This window comes from Ambystoma mexicanum, chromosome 8 (assembly GCF_040938575.1).
Source record: "Ambystoma mexicanum isolate Mex_15411 chromosome 8, UKY_AmexF1_1, whole genome shotgun sequence".
Taxonomy (NCBI): Eukaryota; Metazoa; Chordata; class Amphibia; order Caudata; family Ambystomatidae; genus Ambystoma; species Ambystoma mexicanum.
The window spans coordinates 858,423,914-858,444,884 of record NC_090929.1 but is presented as its reverse complement, the minus strand read 5'-3'; the positions used below and the strand labels follow the sequence as shown (position 1 = coordinate 858,444,884).

The window sequence follows — 20,971 nt, the reverse complement described above, 5'->3', positions numbered from 1 at the left end:
TGAGGAATCCCCTTACAGAAGGTCTGCATGAATGCAGTTGTAATATATCACAGCAACTGGGCAGAGATCCGTTTGTGTTCCCCGATTCATCCATCTGACTGAATCCTGCTTTTATGATACAGGGGAAGACACTATTTTGGCTGCCTTGGTTCCTGGGAGGGATTTGTTACATCAAATTTGTTCATAGAGCATGAGTGTGTACCCTTTGCCCAATTATGCAGGAATTTTGACTTGCGAGATTGCACTTATGCTGAATACAGGCAAATGAGGGGGGCCATCGCTGAGCGGCTCAATTGTTCGATACAGGCATCTCAGTGGAGTGTGGCTTGGTCACAGCTGGAATTATGCAGATGCGCTGCTCACCTAGCTGCAACATTGCACAACATTCTGGCTTCTGCCCCCAAAGGTGATGCAGAACTTGCTCCCATCTGGGCCAGAGAATTGGGTGAGGATCTCACCACTGGCTGCCGGAAGAGATGTTGCGGCAACGTTCGCCTGTCAAGTATGGATTGGGGCCTGAGAGCTTCCCAAATTAAACTATTTTTCAGTACTCCAGAATGAATGTTCAGGCAACATCTATCAGATGATGACCAATGTTGGAAATGCAAACAGGTGAAAGGGACACTGGGTCACCTGCTGTGGTTTTGTAACAAGATCAGGGACTTCTGTAGAGGAGTCTCAGAAAGACTGGGTCTAGTACTTGGGCAAGCCATCCCTATGAAAGCCTCATTGCCGATTCTTGGTAATGTTCAACCGGTAGAGGGTTTATTGCATGCAAACAAGATTTGGCTGCTCAAGGTTGTATGCTGGTGAAGAGATGATTCTACGTGCATGGAAATCTGTGAACTTATTTTTGCATTGATGACTGCGTGGAGGAGCTCCTGACTCTCTCAACCTATAAGAGAGCCATATACAGGCTGACAGGTGATCTGGACAAATGTAATGAGATCTGGGGTACATTCCGGGATATGTACAGTTAAATGGAGTCATGGACTGATGTGTACTAATTTGCTTTGCATTTTAAATGTATCTGCATTATTTGTCAACCTATTATAGCCCTATTTTATTGATGTTGCTCTTATTATCGGCCTATCTATTTTTGGGCTCTTTAGTTGCTGTTACGCTTATATGTTTTTCGACTGTTAATGACTTGCTGGCATTCGGACGTGTAAAATAAAAAATAAAAATATTAAATACCAGGTACTACCTGTTTGCACCATTTGTGAAAAGAAACGTGATCAAGAAGGAGTCTGTGACTGATATGATATGATATATGATATATGATGTGGCATTTATAATGCACCTGTACAAAAGTGATTCTAGGCGTGACAAGACAAGGAGGGGGATACAAAGGGAGAACAAAATAAGGATCTTGCTAGGCCTTGTGTCAATCAGATTGCGCACATGTGGGTAAGAGGGAAGAGGAGAAGTGCCAGGGGATAGGGGAAGGGGGAAAGTGCAGTTAACTCACGAGTGCAGCCAGCAGGTGGCTCATAAGTGCAGAGAGAAGGGACTGTAGGGTTGCAGATACAGACCCTTGAGTGCTGGGGAGCCCAGATGCAAGGGCAACTGGACATGCAGGAGCCTGGGCCAGAGTTTAGAGGGTGACCAGGTGACCAGTGCGTGGAGCAGTCAGGTGCATCAGCAGGGGAGAGGAAGAGAGAAAGCAGACATGAAAAGGAAGTCTTCAGTTTCTTCCGGAACCAGAGGTGGTTCTGCACGTGTTTAAGAGAGGCAGGGAGGCTGTTCCAGAGGGAGGCCCCAGCCAAGGAGATAGATCTGCCCTTAACTCTCTGCTTGGAGAAGCATCTGACCCTCAGAGAGTTGGAGGTGGATGAGCAGAGAGCATGAGAAGGAACATATTTTGGAAGAGAATGTTGGAGGTAGAACAGTCCCAGGCCCCAGAAAGCCTTGTGGACAATGGAGAGGGTCTTCAACTTCATCCTTGCAGCCACAGGAAGCCGGTGAAGCGATTTCAGAGTTGGAGCAATACAATCCCTGGGCTTGAGGGCAAGGACACGTCTTGAAATCCTGTTCTGGATAAGTTGTAAAGGTCAATGAGTAGAGGCAGGAAGATTTAGAAAGAGGCTATTGCAATAGTCCAGCCTAGAGAATACCAGAGCTCTGGGCACAGTGAGCTTCTGGGGGAAAGTGAGAAAAGGAAGAATACCTCTGAGGAGGGGCAGCTGATAGTTTGACTTCTTAGAGACGTCAGAGATGTGAGGGAAGAAGGAGTAGGGTGGAGTTAAAGATGACACCAAGGCTCTTAGCCTCACAGGAAAGAGTAGAAAGTAGGGCCCAGAATGGGCGGCCAGAGAGAAAGAGGAAAGGAGGGAGCGTGTGTCCCAATGAGGAGGATCTCAGTCTGACATTAAGGCAGAGATCAGTGGTGGCACACCATTCCTGAATTGCGGCCAGGCAATCTGGTATGAGAGAACAAGCAGAGGTGGCTGAGGAGAGCCTGAAAGAGAGCTGAGTGCAATCTGCATAACATGGAAAATTGGAGCAGAAAGTAGCGATGCAGCAGGCAAGAGGTGCCATGTAGTGGTTGAAGAGCCAGGTACAGAGGTTATACCCTTGGGGAACACCACAAGCAGAGGGAGAGATAGAAGAGAGGAAAGACCCCAGTTGGACTAGAGAGGGTCGGTCGGTGAGAAAGGTCAACCAGGCCAGTGCCTGATCAGTAATACCAAGGTTGTCGCGGAGGCGATTGAGCAAGATGGCATGGTTGTCCATGTCAAAAGCAGAGGATAGACCGATAAGAATGAGGACAGAAGGGAGATTAGACTCTAGATTGGTCTTCACGGGTGGTCAGGAGAGCAGTTTCAGTGCTTCTGGCAGCTCTGAAGCCAGACTGGTGGTCATGGAGGCAACCAAAAGATTCAGTATGTAGATTAAGCTTGGAGATGGCCAAATTTTCAAAGAGTTTGCCCAGGAAAGTGGTGATTAATTTGAGGAGAGTAGCTATAAGAGGAGAAGCAGGCCAGTCTTTGGAGCCTGCACAGTGATGCATCTCTCCCCCAATTTCCCCATCAGATCATGCTCCACGTGCCTCATCTCCCTTTTCCCCTTTGGCCCTGTTCCACAAAACCTTTTCCTCTTTCTCAGTTTTGGCCTACCTCAGTCTTCCTATTACCCCTCCTTTCACACAAGGTTCTTGTTATACGCCCCCAGCATTTGTTCCGTTGGCGGTCTTCTGGCTTTGTTCTCCTGACATGCCATGACAACAGTGGCTGTTAATTTGAGTGCATCCCCAGCCCATTTTGCATTAGAAAACAGGAGTGGCTGGTATGAACACAACAAATGGACCATGTTTCCACATGTTTCCAATGCTCAGTTATAGGGTGTGGTGCAGTGAGTAAGTCCCTTTAGTTTAATGTTGAAAGGGAAAGTATAAAGCAGGAGACCCAAGGTATGTAATTGTAAGGGAGCTGGCTAGATGCAGCCATCCTAGGACGGTCTAAAAGAGAATGCTACTCGAAGGATTATCTATTCGCTGTGTTTCTTTGATAGGCATGCTGCCCTCACATCGCCCAATTACAGGGGAGGGAGATCTGAGCACCAAGCATTCCACCAGTCCCCAAAATCCATGGACCGGATCCCATACTCACTTCTTAACACTGCTGCACCAAGACTCCAGCTCCCAACATTGAACCTGCAAAAAGATGATGAATCTCACACCTTATGTTGAAGTCTCTCAAGTTCACAAACTCCTCTATTTTCTGTATTGTGGTGCCAAGACGGTCCCAAGCAGAAATGGCCACTGGCGTTGACACATTCACAGACGATGGGTGAGCAGACAAAGGAAGGATCATTACACCAATACAGGAGGAAAGAATGTGATTTCCAACGAGACTCCTAATTAGGAGAATCATTGTAAAACACCCATGCAGTGCCTAAAATAGCACAGGGACACACAAAATAAAATGTGCTGATGCAGCAAATTCATCCCTGAGCATTTCCAGTTGCCATGTCAACCAGATATCCTTATACTGAATACCCATGCTTCTTTCTTGTGTTAGCAATGCTTTGCCACATAGGTGGCAGTAGTGCCACCATATTAGTGAAAACCAAAAAGTCCCCATTATCTTAATATAATTGGGAATCAGCACATTTGATGTGTTTTTGTAATTCTAAATTGTGTTAACCAAATAAGAGGAAACTATTAGTGATATACAAAAGCAAATACAACCCAGAATTAGCAGTGTGCAATAAAAGGCTTAACCATATAACCCATGAAAGAGGCACAAGGCCGGCCTTAGCTCTAGCAGCGCCCCAAGTGAAACGAAATTTGGCGCCACTCCTGCACCCAAAAGATTAAGAAAAAACAAGTGTGTGCGATTTGCCCAATTTTGGCATAATTTGGACTACTTTTCACAGCAGGAGGGATCATTGGAAAAAGTAGGGTAGGTTGGTCAGCAGATGGGCTCTACGGCCTGTGAGACTGCCCAAGTATTCATCCTGCTGGGGACTTTTCAGCCCCCTTATGCCACCCATTCACCCCCAGAATGTTCATTATGAGGGTATTGTGTCAAAACACCACTCACTAATACCTAGCATGAAGGCCAAGCAAATGCCACAGAGGGGCATCTCCTAAATCAAATGGGGCATGTTGGAATGTATGCATGCAGGAGATCTATGTAAGGGAAGCTTTTATTTGAGTTCCTTACCTCAGCGTCTGTGTCTGGACAGCTCACTAGAATACACTGCATGCAATCAGTGATGTCCTCTCGCAGTGAAATCTTTAATTCTTGGCGGTAGACAATCACTGATTGCATGCAGTATAGTCTGATGACCTGCCTGACATGGAGGTGTGGAAATCACAGAAAAGAGCTGCCCAGAGCTCTCAGCTGGTATGGTGAGGTGAACCCCACACCCAATATTGGTTCTGCTGCGATCCTCCCGCTATACACACATTTCTGGAGCACTGAATGGCTGGTAGGACTTTATATCTTCCTGTCAATTCAAGTGATATGAGAGTGAGGGATGATCTGAAAAAATGGTCTATGGCTGAAACTAAGGTATGGTATAGGAATGCATATAGGATGTCACAGGATGTTAACGACAATATATTGGCCTGGAACTCACTTATACAAACTTTGTTCTTTCCCTCTGGTGATATGCCACCTTGAACACCATGGTTGCTGGTATATAGAGATGCTTCATGTTTGTTGCCATTAAGGGAGAGCTGCCATCTTCCTTGACGTATGTGCACGAGGAGATTCACATGCCGAAGTTGGGTTTTCAACATACCTTTTATCTGAATGTGAGGATTTCATATTGCTAAGGATTTGTTGTTCTTTGTGACAAAGGGAATAGGCAAGCCCCCTTGTGACTGTCTTTTTTTAATATAATGGTTTTGTAGCTAAGGATTTGTTGTTCTTTGTGACAAAGGGCATAGGCAAGCCCCCTTGTGACTGTCTTTTTTAATATAATGGTTTTGTAGCTAAGGATTTGTTGTTCTTTATGACAAACGGAATAGTCAAGCCGTTGATGTGTATGCACTGTTATCGATTCATAGGCGGAATGAATGTTATTCCTGACACAGTATTGTTTATTTGATTGATATGTCAATGAAAAGTGTTACAAGAACAACATTTATATATATATACATATGAGCTCACTCATGCAGTCCAATTTGACATGTCCTTCAATTCCTGAAAAAATTGGTTTAGTCTTGTTGTTGGCAATACATGTAAAATAGCAAATGTATTCGAGGAATAAAGGTCTTCATTTTTTGCTATTTCGCTGGTCCCACCACATACCCAAGAGGCACCTTACCCCTTTGTGCAGCAGAGAGCAGCCAGTGCTGGATTGCTGACAGGGAGTCAGTTTGTAGAATCTGGCACAGGAGTTCCAAAACCTGTTGGCAACAAGAGAAGGGAGCATGTCAAAGATCTCGGGTCATGGCGACACTGGCACAAACAGGCATCCACAGGACAAGCAAACATGAGAGGATAAAAGGTCAAGGAAACAGACAAATATGCACCCAAAAGGACACATGTCAACTACACAAAGAAGAATTAAACGTTAACAGATAATGTGGGCAACTTGGGCGTATTTCGAAAAATAGTTGCTAACCGAACTCTCGCACAGGTATGAAGGGTCTTAATCAGCAAAGCAGGTGCACTCAAGTTGGGATGCCCCAGTGACAGGTTGGTATATCATGGACATGCACTAGTCACCATCTACACAGATGGTCATAGTGGGCAATTAAGAATCTTCCAAGGCAGGGACAAGGGATAGCCCACGTTCAACTGGGTAGACGTTCAACTGGGCAGAACTCACAAACTCCGGGTAATTCAAGTTGATACGTCACCTACTGAAGACATTTATAAAAATGACGTTCACCATTTATTCATGGTCTTTGTATTTTAGTAATACAAAAGGCAAACAAAGGGTTGAGCACTACGCAAATGACAAAATACAAATGCCCAAGCCTCTGAAAGCAATAGTTAAGCCAAATTGGAGCTGTGCCTCTAAAATGCTTAGGACCTAATTCTTTAAGGCCTGTTGAATTCATGTGAGAGCCTGACGACTTGCACGTCCATGCGGGTAGGTTCTTTCACATGGATCCTTATTTGTCTCAGCACAAGGCGGTGAGGGATCAAAGAGTCACCACAGGTTTCAGTGCCTTTAACCTCACTGATGAAGGAGTTAGGAGTCGAAATGTATGAAACTGCAGGACTTTGCAAATGCACATTGTGTACGTTTAATGCAAAACTTCACACATTTCTCGAAGTTGGGACGTTTTTTGCAGTCACCATTAAATGCATGCATCTCGGATTTTGCAGGCATTGAAGTAGAGATATTTGATTGCTAGCATGATAAATAGTGCTTTTTTCCCCTTCTGCAGACCGTTGCACCAACAATCACATTTCCACTATACCCATCAAAGCGAGGAAGTCAGTGAAGAGAAATATTCAAGCAAAGCATAATTTGCTATAATTATTTCTGACAAACCAATCATTTCCAGGTCAGAAAAGATAGAGGCAAGCATGTCATGCACTGCAGGCGGGAGTCCCTTTTGGGGTAAGGCCAAGCCTGATTTGCATCTGGTTTTTCCCCTTCTGTAATGGCTTGGCAGGCTGAAAAACAATGGTCTGGAGGGTTGCCCAGAGCTGTGCCCGTGGTTTTGATTAATTCAAAACCTTCAAGCCATCACCTTTTTGTTTTTGCTAAAGTCACCCCGAGTGCGACAGGTATGCCCAGACGTGGGTCCCGAGTCTGCCAGGCTTTGAGACCCAAGCTACTCCTCACTGATGATGCCCAGCAAGGCTGAAACATGTCTGGGGATGCTTGTGGTCTCTGCAGAAGTGATGTGACCTAGCAGTTCGGGCTGGACTGACCCTTTTAGGGTAGGACCAAGCCTGATTTTCATATGGTTTTTCCCCTTCTGTAATGGCTTGGCAGGCTTAAAAACGATGGTCTGGAGGGTTACCCAGAGCTGTGCCCGTGGTTATGATTAATTCAAAACCTTCCAGCCATAACCTTTTTGTTTTGCTGATGTGTGATCATTACATATTTTCAGATTATTCATACTAAACTTAATTTCGACAAAATGCCATAAAAGTTATATATGCACACGCAAATAAAATCTCAGCAATAAAATACACTGGGGTGTGAGCATAATAATAAACAGTTACAAAAAACATGTCCAATCAATAAAAGAAGATACCAGAAATGCAGTAATAAAAATTAATACACATAATAACTTTCTGAGAGGATCACCCTCAACCCCTCATCCAGACCCACTAGAGCACATCTCTCTGACCAAAGGTCAAAAGCAGGAGGCTCCAGCTTTCAACACCTAGCCCCCAAAAACTGGAATGCCCTCCCCACTGCACTCAGAAATGAAAAATCTTATACTGTCTTCTGCAAAATGCTCAAAACCAAACTGTTCAACTAATCATGTCAATTCTCTGTAACCTGCAACACTCACTGGCTTGTTATGCTGTTCCTCTGTAACCAAAAAACACGCACCTCCTCTTCTGCTGTGTATATTGTCTGCATTGTTGATCCACCTATGTAGGTCTGTACTAAGCAAGTATTTCTGTAACAGCGCTATGATGGCCCAGGGCCGCTGTGCGCTATACAAATTCAAATAAAAATAGTGACACAACTCTTATGATATACCAGATCTCCATTTATAGAACAGCGTTCATGTAGATTTCTCTTCTGCAAGCACTTGTTTAACTTGTACGTTAAAACTGCATAAATGTCCACAGTATTTGCGCATTTACATATGTTTTCCGCCACTGTCAGCATTCAGATACCACTATTTGTTAAACAAGTTTTGAAATGTACTCCCCTAATATCAGCTTAAAGTGGGTTGTGACAACTCTAGCAAGGTTGTCACTACTTCCCTGGGGGAATCTCCCCTTGTGTGGCCAGAGACTGATAGAAGCTACCTGACTGTGACCATGGGGGTGGCTATCTGTGGGAGGACCACATATGGGCCGACAACCTTCTGGGAGGTGGAGTAGAATCGCTAGGTCAAGGTAGGCATTTCCCTGTTTCTTTAGCCCCTGGTAAAACCCACTTGCCTACCCATTCCTGTATGGCATATTGTAGTGTGGGTGTAGATCATCACGTCATGATCAATCACCAACTGTATTTACATTCCCCTGTGCTTAATAACACTGAGACGAGGAAGAGGACTGGAGTAAGGAAGATAACTAGCATGGAAAGCAAAAGCTACGCTCTAGTTGTTGGAAAAGGTCAACGGGGCGGAACATTTAAAAACACCCCACCTGGAGAGACAGAGAGACGCACTTCTCCTGACATCAGTTGGGTCTCAGTGAGGAGAAGAGAAACTGCTGGAGGTACCATCTGGGGAAGTCTGGAAGTGGAAGGTTTGTCACGCTTGTGGCACGGACAACAGGAGCTGTCAGGTGAAGGAGGCAAAGCAAGAAGGAGACAGAAGATGGGACACTTTCCCAGCTGGCAAGCAAGCCACAGAGAGAACAGTAAGTTGCAAAGGACCCTGAAGCAGCAACCGGAAACTGGTGAGCCTAGAGAGCGAGGTTGGGACGCAAGGACACTACATGGTGGATTCCACGTACCATTGATGAACCTGGTAAGCCCAAACAAGGGAGCGGGGACACCAGGGCCATTGAGTAATATATGAAAAGTATTAACAAATCTTGGAACTATATTAAAGAGAAAGGTATTCCTGGTGAGAACTGTGAATCTCAGACCCGCACCCAAATACTGAACCAATAAAGAAAGTCCTGGCAGGAGAGTAAACCAGGCATACAGCAATTCTAGGGCCTGCACCCAAGTGATGAAATATGAAAATCCTGGCAGTTGAGTAAACCATTTGTGGTCACCCCCTGACCGAGTGAGAGGGAGTATTCGTAAGGGGTAGTGTTAGCCTTTAATAAGGTGGATTTCTAGGAGGCTCATTGTGGTCTCGAAGGCTTTTATTAAAATTGTAGGGTCCTTTGTTTTAGTGTTCAGAAAAAAGTTTCACGTGTGGGGTGTGAATATCAGTTATTATTATGGCAACCTCTTCAGATAAATGCCTAGCCTTGTCGTAAATCTCCCCCCGTCTCACCTGGGATCGCTTCTTGCTCTGTTCCGCGGGAGGATTCCTCTTGGGGACGGACCGGGTCTTGTATAGGCTCGCTCGAGTCTCGTCCGGCTGCAGAGCGCGTTCAGAGTTCCGGGAAGGTCGCTGTTCCAGGATGCCCAGGAAAATAGGTAGCAGTCGCTAAGAATGGGGATTCCAGGAGCAGATTAGAGGGAAGGGGTGAAGGGAGGAAGAAGGAACCAGGATCTAGGAATAGTGGATTCGCCGAACGGCACACACACGTCAAGTCATTACCTAATGATAGCGTTGAGACGCGCGGGGCCGCGGGGGCATGGGCAATTTATAGAACGTGCCGTGTGCGACGTGGAAGCTGGTCCGAGGCAAGTCGCTTGTTGTGGCCATGTTGGGAGTAACAAAGAATACAAGCCCCAGCGCGATAAGGACCAGGAAGTCCAGAAGGGGCAAGTTCTATGGGTCATGACAAGCCTATAGTGAAGAACATATACAAAAACAGTTAGATTCCCTGTCTGTGTTAGCAGACACAGGCGATGGTATTCTAAATAAAAACAATGACCAATGGGATGAATTAGCTCATCTTAGAAAATGTTTAATTTGCACAGAATTACACGGCGTCATCATGATACAATACCTTAAAAATCAGGCACTCCCTCAAGGTCTCAGTTAGAAATGAACCCAGGTTATTTTTGGACAATCCCGAGTTTAAGATCAAGTGGAGTTATACATCCAATAAATGTTGGTTGGTATTCATAATAGAAACAGCCACAGAAGTATCCAAACAGATTGAAATTGATATTTCTAAATTACAAGATGAACTAAAAAAGGATTTAGATCTTGATGACTTTAAAACCAAATTAGATCTACACCTTAAACAATTATTAGATTTCAAGAATGACACCAGTTTAGATTGTGTAAAAAGGATGAAAAAAGAGCTCTGCACCTACGCACTTGAAAAGGTTTTCCCTTATATTACTGACGGCTACAGGTTTGGTAACAATCAACAGGGTACAACCAATCTAACCTCCTTTAAGAAAAGGGTTAATTTCCACAATACTTCCTGTAGCTCAAGTGACGATGGAAGCACAAACTGCACAGACCAAAGCAACCAACAGGGCACAGGCAGAGGTCGAGGACAACAATACCAGAATAGGTAGAGCCAAGGACGTCCTTTTTTAGGACAAGGGCCCAACCGAGGGGATTGGGGGGGAATTAGATAGAGGAATCAGTGGTGATCAATTTGTCAAGCTACGCCTTAAGCAGAAATGAAGAGCTAGTCCTCAACAAAGGCTTGAATTTTGTCATCACGAAATATCATGATCCTTTTAAATTTAGGTCTGAGTTTCATAGTTTCATGCGCAAGGTCCATTTGAAGGAATTCTTTCAGAATGACAATGCCTATGAGAACCTCAATCGTAATGGTTTGAGAAACAAATCCACTTTTAATGCGCCAGCCCATAGTTACACATCTGAATGTCGGGTGTTTGAAAAACAGGTACTCAAAGAAGTTTACAAACTGGAACAACAGGGTATCCCTCATCATTCCAATTTTGGTAGTGCCCAACGGTCATTGATTTCTAAATTGGCCAAGGTGGAAGACGTCATAGTGAGGCAAGCTGACAAAGGTGGGGCCATTGTGCTACTCAATCGTAATGACTACGTGGGTGAATGCCTACGGTTATTGAACAATGTAAAAAGCTATTGTCCTATTCCCTCTGATCCTTCGACCACCCTGATGGCAATCATAGAAACCAAGGTATTGAGGGCCTATGAGGCAGAAATGATCAGCAAGCAGGAATGAGACTACCCGATTAGAAAACAAGGGCGGGTACCAGTATTTTACATCTTACCTAAAGTAAACAAAAGCCTTAATACTCCAGGCAGACCCATTGTATCGGGAGTTAGCTCTATAATAGAACATTTATCAAAATTTGTTGATTACTATCTAAGACCATTTGTCCTCAAAATGAGTAGCTACCTAAGGGAAACATCAGATGCCATTAATAAAATTGAGAATTTGCCTTTCAGCCCAGACATATCCTTATTGATTAGCCTCGACATACAATCATTGTATACAGTCATTCCACAAAGGGCAACTCTGGAAGTGGTAGAGGAAATCTTGAGAGACAGAAGATGGGCATCTAGTTAGTAATGCCTTCATCATGTGGTGTGCAGAGTTTGCTTTAACCAGAAACTTTTTTCAATTTCAAGGAGCCTTTTATGAAAAGATAGAAGGCACAGCCATGGGTGCCGCCATGGCACCAAATCTTGCTAATCTTTATGTGGAATACTTTGAGAAACGGGTCATCTATCCAGTTACAAATCCTTTTAAAAAACATCTATTGAAATGGTTACGGTTCATAGATGACATTTTTCATGCTATGGGAAGGCACAGCAACAGGGACGGAGGCCTTTGTGGAATGGTTGAATGTACAAAATCTGTTTCTAAAATTCACCAAGGAGATCAATGTGCAAGAGATTAATTTCCTGGATATCACCATTTTTCATCATGGTGGTCATCTCAAAGTGAAACCTTACAACAAGAAAACTGATAAAAATGCCCTTCTACATTTCTCTAGACATCATGCCAATCACATCAAAGCAAATTTACCCTTTGTGCAATTTCTCAGGGTCAAGTGAAATAGTAGTTTTCAGCAGGATTACAAGGATAGTGCTGCCCTCCTGTCCAAGAAAACTTCATAATGAAGGCTATCCAGCTAAACTGCTGAAGACGTCCTCCAAAAGGCTGTATAACAATAGTCGGGAGGCTTTATTAGAGAAAAAGAAAAGAGATGATAAAGAAAATCGTATTGTGTTTGTTAACACTTTTTCGAATTTGTCATATAAAATCAAAGGCATCATCAATAAAACACGGAGAAAAGTCTATAATGACAAATCCATTCCTCCTCCATTAGTGGCTTTCAAGAAAAGTGAGAACATCAGCAAGAGGCTGATTAGGAATGACATATCGATTAAGCATATGGCAGGACCTAGACAAACTACTCTGTTGGGGCTCCCGCCGGTGAAGGGACACTTCCGCTTTGGGAAATGTGCGATGTGTGCCTCGACCCAAGAAACTAAACAGATAAGGTTGAATTCAACTACTCTGTGGACATTTAATGATATGACTAATTTCAACACAGAGAATGTTGTTTATTTAATCACTTGTCCGTGTGGACTAAAATATGTTGGAAAAACTAACAGTAATGTCGCACACGTATGGTAGAACAGCGGAGTTGCATAAAAAAATCTGATATTAATGGCACCTATGGTTAAACATTTTGTTCAAATGAAACTCTCATGAAGATTTTAGGTGGGTCATTTTGAAGAAAATTGTTGCTAAGAACAAATCAGAAACAGACAGCAAATTAATACTGTTTGAACAAAAAATGATTTTCAAATGTCAAAGTCACATCATTGGTCTTAATGAGGAAATTGATTGGCAGCACACGCACGAATGATGTGGTAACAGTGTGGTATGAAAAACGGTGTCTATTTAGTAAAAACGTATGCCCTCTGAAAAAAGGTTTGCCTTTTTGATGTTGACTGGTCTGTATAAATAAGCATAAATCTTGTGTTGTCCGTAGTTTTGCTACTGTGCTCTTGACTGTTCTGCAAAATTATTGTTTATGTACCATCAGGTTTGTTTCTAAAATATAGATATATTCGGTGTTAGTGTCCTCTAATTCCATATCAAATATTTTTTGTTGGGAAATTATTGGTCGATGCTGTAAAAAGGATATAAGACTGGTTTGTTTTTGTTTCCACCATGAAATCCAGTGCCGTTTACTAACTTCAGCAATTTGGGGTTCTGTCACTTGCTATACTTTCCTTCTTGTTCCCGGTGGCAGGTCATAATTTTGAAGTCTGTTTTCTATTTCTATGACTGCTCTCATTTGTTGTATTTTAATATTTTATTTTTTTCAATACGGGGCATGTCACATTTGATCTATTCTCAGTGTTTTTTGGTGTGGACCCGTGTTTACAGACACATCTTATCACGAGTGTAACCGCAGGTGCACAGTCCTCTTTTTACACCTATGGAGGACGTAATCGGCAGTCCGCTTTTTATCACGGTACCCCATTGAAACGGGTTTATTTAATCCTGCGCGGAGAACGACCAGTATGCTGTGATGATAGACGCGGTACTCGGATAGTCAGTGTTTCCTTGCCCCCGCAGACGGTAGTCATTGAAAACTGTTGTGCAAATCAGGTATATAAAGTGTGGTCTCGGCAGAAATGTTATATCCAGGTATCTATAGTCATTTTCTAGTGACCCATAGGGATAGCATGGTGACGTTGGTTGTTGTTTTGTGCTTTCACTGTTCAAAGGTAATTTACTTTGAAGGTGTGGTGTCATTTAAAAGAAAGAAAAATCGTTTTGACTGTGGAAAGGATCACGGTGGAAACCTGGTGGGCAGCCAATTATATTAGGAGGTACTATGGCATCATTGATGTTGGCGTGGTGAGGGGGTTAGCGGTTAGTATAGTACAGCAGGTTTTGTAATGCACGACACAGTCTTTTTACACCTGATTTGGTTGGGTTTGATGTAGGAGGGCATTTAGTTCTCAATCTCAGAATGAAGGGCACAAGATGGTGCGAAATATGGTGATAGTGGTGTAGTGGTGATGCGTTAATGTTTTGAATGTGGTCCCATTTTGACATACAACAATGGGTTGTGTTTTTTTGCAGCACTGGTTAGGACCCTTGGCTATTCAAGAGCTACTAAGAAAATTACTAAAGACTTGATAAACTGAGTCTACAGCTACTAAAGTGTGTATTGTTACACCAGCACTACCAATATCCTACTAGGAGGTATGTAGTTGTAGAGATTGTGAGGCAGGGTTGACAGCAACTCTTGGACCTCACCCAGTACATTGCAATTAATCAGCATGTTTACTGGGATGTTGAGCTATGTGTTTGAGCTTTTTCTGACTTTCAAATATGGATGATGGTGACATATAGTGATAGCCCCCCTTTGTTTTTCTTTTTATTCTTTCGACTTTAGGAGTACTATTGAAATCTCCATGTGTGGCCCTGGATTACGTGGTGGAGACTAAGAAAATCGAGTTCTTCCCCTGAAGAAAGTTTGTGCAATTAGTGCAATAAAGAACTGAAACATGTCGGGATTGTTGTTTGCCTGAGACTCAGCTTTGGAAGAAGTGTTAAAGCCATTCGTGTGTTTCGTATTGTGCTGTATTCATTGTATGTTGTTATATGTATGTGAAATTGGTGATTTGTACTGGTTTTATATATACAATGTTTTGTTGTGTGGATTCATTTTCATGCAAAACATTTTTATGAGTGTTTAACCTTTTGTGAGGAACTTTATTAAAATATTCATTTTTGATACTATGGAAAATCATGTACCGGGTCTATTTTTTCAAGACTAGATGTGCAGGGAGGGTTTGTTGCATCAGACCATATGTATAGATCAGTGATTTTTGAAAACATTGAATCTGTCTCCTTTATATATAAATAGTCGAGTAAACCAGACATACAGCGAGTCCGGGACACGCACCCAATCAAGATCGCTGGACTTGGAAAAGCAAGAAAACAGTTCCCCAAATGTGTGGAATCTAGTCTCCCTTCCCTTTTGCAGGTGAAGTCTGTAAACTGTGGCTAAGACAAGAAAGCTCAGGGGAAGGAGCATACCCATTGAGCCTGTGAATTGTGAAACTGTGAAACCTGTAAACTGTGGAAAAGCTAAGAAAGCTCAGGGGCAGAGGCATTCTCCTTGAGTCTGGGAATTGTGTAACTGAAAAACCGAAGGGAAGGGACATACCCCTTTAACTGGTAGAACTGTGTTGGTTACTTTTTCACTTTGGAACTTTATGTTGGAACTTTGGAAAAGAGCTGCAGGTGATCAGCCAAAAGAAATTTCCCCCTTCACGTTATATTGAGTTTAGTGTGCGAGGGTCAGGTTAGGTTTTGGACATTCTGACATGGACGTGCCTTAGTTTAGTTGAGGAAGGGAAGCCCCTCCTAGAGTTAGGGATAGGTAGGATTTCCCCAACCCTCTCTTTAATTGTATCAGTAAATGTCTCTAACAATCAGCATAATGCCACTGTGTCGGAGTCGTACTCTTGATTCCTCATAGGCCATACAAAAAGAAAATGCCATAGAGATTCCCATTCTGTACCACGGAAAGCACACATGGGTGAATTTTTACAATCCCACCTGTCTTTCACACAGCAAGAGGTAAATTACCTAATCACATCTTCATAAACAGGGAATGATTCATCGGATCATCAATGTGATACAAGTACTCTTCCAGGACACATTTATCTTTGATATACAAGTAGTCATATTCCACTGACAAATGAAGCCATTTTGAAACATATTCTCCCCAGATCCACCGAGTATAAGCATTGATGAAAACTTATCTACTACCTTTGTTAATGGGCACTGGGCTGTTGCACAGTTCTTCCAATTTCAGCAGATAGAGAAACCTTTTAATATGGGCAAACCACTTTAAGGTACCTGCCCTTTCATACGTCAAAACATCAATCATGGCTCTCCTATACTTCGTAAGAGTCTCGCTAAAGCAAATGCAAATCCAGAATATTATTGGCTTTAGGGCTAATTAGTCTGTGATAGACGATTGGCGTAGTTCCATATATAATGGTACATTTGGAGTGATTTTAGAAACCCGTAGCAACTTTTTCAAAAAGTTATTTCCAGTTGTTAATTGAATATTAGACTTAGTTTGGCCTCAGATTTCTGTGCCATACAGAGCACCTGCCAATGCCTGAGCTCTGTATATTTCCATGACAGGTGTAATGGAATTAGTCTTAGCTCTATTCACAATAGGGAAAATCCCATTACATTTTCTTCCTAAAGCCAAATTAACCTTTGATACATGATTTTGCCACGAGCCATCTGCAGCAATCCTAATATCTAAATTGGCAAAATGACCCACTTCTTCAGTCCTCACGCCTTCTACGCTAATATCCAGCCGTGTCCATAGCTCTAGCCTCCTACCACATCTCATCACCTTTGTTTTATTAGCATTAACTTCAAGGCCTTTAACCCTACAAAAGTTAACGAAGTGGGCTGTCTGTTCCCTTAACTCTGAGGGTGTGCGGTAAAAGATAACGTTGTCCGCAAAAACAGGATTTCAATTTTCTCGCACACTAACAACGGGAAATCAAATGTATCTATTGGAAACTTCAATAGCACCTCATCAAAGCAAATTGAAAGCAGAGCCGCAAGTATGCAGCCTTTTCTTACGCCGTTTTGCACTGCAAAATTCTTAGTGGTCTGCCCACCCAATCCCCATCTCACTCTGGCTGATGAGTGCCTAGAGAACCATAATTACTTTCAGCACGGTGGGGGGCACTCCTTTGTCCACTAAAGCTTGCCATAGCGCTAATCTCAGAATACTATCAAAGGCTGCTTTAAGGTCAACGAAGAAGAGATATAAGCTACCTCCTTTGATAGTCAACATTTATCAATCAATAGGTTAAGTCTTGGGACCTGATCAAGCATACCCATCCCCTGCTTAACCCTGCTTAAATATTACTCAAAGCCCCATATTCCTGGAACCACCCATCCAATTTTATTTGCAGAATTTTCCCACCATTTTTGCTACTGGCATCTAATGGGGAAATCGACCTGTAATTGCCAGGATCCCCTGGGCCCCCCTTTGTAAAAAGTGGGTACAACTTCTGTCACATTATACGAAGGTAGTTTCTGGCCTGTACATAGCATGGCATTAAATAACCTACATACGTATGGCACCTAAATTACTGGTCCTCTTATATACAGGTATACTGGAATAATGTGAGGACGGGGGGCTTTCCCTTTGGTCTGATTACCCACAGCCTTAGCAACCTCTGTATACATCACTTCAAGGAGAGATGCAAACATGGTGTTAGGTACAGCTTAATTTCTTACAAAGTCACAATATAATTACCAATTGAGAGCTGAAAAATGGTCAAACCAAGTTCTTTCTGTAATAGCGGATTGGTCAGGGTGTTGGCTTGGGCATCTTCCCATTGACACTATATTCCAAAAATCTCTAGCATTTTTCTCAACTAAGGAGTTATTTAGAGAGTCCCATAAATCATTGCATTCAACGTTTTACTTCCTGGCTATTATCAGCTTATTATATTCCTTTCTTTACGTGTGTATTACCTTTTTTCCTCCTTCAACGCCGATTTTAAGAGCTCCCACAAGCATTGACTTTGCCACCCTGCACTCCTAGCCATACCAACTCTCGCTGTGAGTTTGTAAGCGTCTCACAGTGCTTGCAGGTTTTGAAAGCAATTTTGCAATATTGGGTGGAATTGTAGTGGCAGAATTGATCATAGCGCTCTCGCTAATATGATCAGGAGTCATCACTACTTTAAGAATTGTTAAGATTTGTTGCTAGATCAGTGGCAGATTAGATTTTAGGGCTGGTTCCTCCCATTTTAATCTACGCCAGTTATTAGATTGTGGGGGGGCTGCATGGGAACGCAATTCAGCCAAAATGGTCAAGCATAATAATTTATGGTCACTCACTTCTGTAAAAATGTTAAATTATTTCGACATATTTCGACCTATTACAATTACTGGTGAACATGTGTACATTTTTTTGGAAGGGATGAAAATGTGCAAATGGGATGCAACAAGGTTTTTGTATGTTTTCTTTTCCACTAAATGTAATTTGTCAGTAATAAAATTCAGCAAACGCACTTAGGTATGTTTTGTTTTCTACAAAATGTAATTAAGCTAGTAATAAAGTATGCTTCTCTGAACAACTGATGAACTTGGCATAAATATGTAAATATTCATTGAAAAGACATTTTTAAGGAGACATTATCGGTAAGTTGCTCCAATGAGAACCATTGAAATTCAGTGAAAAAACGTTAAAGGGACGTTATAGTAAAATTGCTCTAATAAAAACCTGTAAATTTTAGTGAAAAAAAACATTGTTTAAGGAACATTATTGTTGATGGGCAAAATGTAAAAACCAAAGAAGAAATTCGCTGGTTATGGTAAGCTATGCATCATCTTTGACATCACTGATGTCATCACATATGATGTTTCCCATTCAAGCCTACCAGGATTTTGAACATTTTGTGACCCCCGGCAATGTTGCCCCCTCTTAACAAAATCCCACCAAACTTTGCAAAAACCTTCAACGCTGTGTTTTTAATCGTTTTGCAAATCTGTGTGCAGATATGTCAAATTGCTCCACAATTATAATCCGTCCAAACATTTTGAGACCTCCCTCCCATTTTGCCCCCTCTTGGTGAAACGGAACCAAAGTTTGCAAAAACATTCGACGTTGAGCCTATGCTCTTATTGCAAAATCTCTTGCAGTTTTGTTGTACAACGCCAAAGTTATAAACCGTCTAAAAACTACTCTTCACTGACCCTGTAATGTAAGCAATATGCATGGATGTCCACGAACATTTGTCAAGTTTGTGAACATAACATTTGAGATGTCTGCGGACATCAGAGTGGAAAAAAAACACCTGATTTCAGCATTTTCTAGACAGTCCATCCAATCCACATCACCCCTTACCTCCCCAGAGATTGTTTTCTTTGTTTGACACATACAATGTTATGTTTCTGAATTTGTTTTACTGTGATGTATGGGAGCAGTTTCTGAGTCTAGCATGTGGTCCGTTTCAAAGGTTTTGAAGCACTTCACATTTTTAATTGCCCAATCAGCGGCTACGCACAATGTCCTTGAATATTACACAGCTCCCTTTTTGGCTCAGATGCGTCAGCTGACATTGAATCAGGAAGTAAATCCATGTGCCGAATCAAGATAATACTCATTTGTTTACCTACTTTAAGCAATTTTAAACAATCTCCTGGACTGATTAATGCCAAATTTGCAAATGCACACTTTTGGGACCCGGCTGCTACTCCTGGCACAAATTTGGTGCATATCTGTCCAGAGAGTATGGGCTGTAGCCATGAGCAACATTTGCTTCCATTAATGTCTACATGGATTTCAAATGTTTTGGGACCTCACCCTATAAACTTGCCTCACCTTGACGAAATCGCAGGTGTATATTTTGTTTGCAAAGTTTCATGCGGATTTGTCAAACAGCCTCAAAGTTGTAAGCCACGCAAAAACTGCTCTTCGTAAGGGAAAACCAACCTTATCATAACTACAGGGTCGCTAACAGTGGCCCTGCAAAGTGTGCAATTATTTTTAGCAATGAGTATTGGCAGGAAATCGGATTGAATAAATGTATGGTGTTTGCAAAAAGGAACATTGCAACTTCGTGCAGTAGCAAAGCCAGTCACTTTGCACAATTATGCCAGCGGAAAAAAACTTTGCATTCTACTAGCCTGAAGTGATCTTCACTGTGTGCAGATCTCACATGTTGGAGATTTAGAATGGTGGTCACAGGACATCTTGTATGAAGTTTCCAGATGGGATTACAGCCTTGTATAAAACCTCCTCCAATACCCCAACTAAAGATGTTACCCATACTTAATATATTGCATTATTTATTGTCCCGCAGTGTAGACGCTAAATGCCATCCCCACGATTTCATTGGTGGCATAGTTGCATACAATGCTGTTTTTAAGCTTATTTAAGATAATAAAGGCGTTTACACTCATCCGAAGTAGAGCATTGGAAGAGCAGAAAATTGGATAAGCAACTCTGAAAAACAGGGAAGCCTTGTGACCGGGGTTCAAACCCCTTCACCAGTGCGCTTAGTTTTTATTTTACTTCTTTTTTGCCAAAACACAAGCAATGACTTGAGAAGCCTGTAGGCTTTGCCTTTGTCTTATTGTTAGGAAATGGAGCATCACATACGTGTACTGTGAAATGGACAGAGCCTTTGAAGACAAATGTATCAGCCTTGTGAAATAGGTTACATTCTCTCAGTCATTGCTTAACTGTTTGTGTTTTTCATACGGTCGAGCTCCATGCCAAGTGTGGTCTGTCAGTGTAAAGTGTGTGTATTATTTATTTTTTATTTTAGAGTTTTTTTTATATAGAGTTTACTATTGGGAAACACTAAAAGCTAAAATGGCCTATCATCTAAAAATAAAGTAGGCAGCCCATTACAAAGAGCTGCTAAAAGGGAGCAGCCACATGAGCTGGAATGAAACCTCTCAACCAGTGCTGTATGGCTGGGCCAAATTTCATGTGTGATTGGTCATTGAAATGTGTTGCAGTGATGTCTTTCACATATGCAAAACTACAACACTGACTGGGGGGGCTCACTATATGGAATCACGTGTTAACTGCAAAGTGCACATTACTACCTTGAGATTATGAGGCCTCAGGCTTCCCAGTATTGCAAGGTGTTGTGAGATTTCGGTCTACCCACAATTCAAAGGCCAAGTGGCCATGATTATTGAAGTACCAAGACTTTATTGCTGTACTCAACCGCATGCTCGATGAAAGACTTAAACCCCAGAGTTTAAAGGGCCTTATGATCCTCCTCCTATCTCCA

At 42.3% G+C, this 20,971-nt stretch overlaps 1 protein-coding gene across 3 annotated transcripts in view; it reads right to left on the bottom strand.

Moving 5' to 3' along the window:
• TBATA (thymus, brain and testes associated) overlaps positions 1–20,971 on the bottom strand; it is a 236,132-nt gene that overhangs the window by 36,502 nt on the left and 178,659 nt on the right. For all 3 annotated transcript variants that reach the window (XM_069610744.1, XM_069610745.1, XM_069610746.1), the window contains one exon: positions 5,782–5,863. In XM_069610744.1, the coding sequence (XP_069466845.1) occupies positions 5,782–5,863 (82 nt within the window). The remainder of the gene's footprint in view (positions 1–5,781; positions 5,864–20,971) is intronic.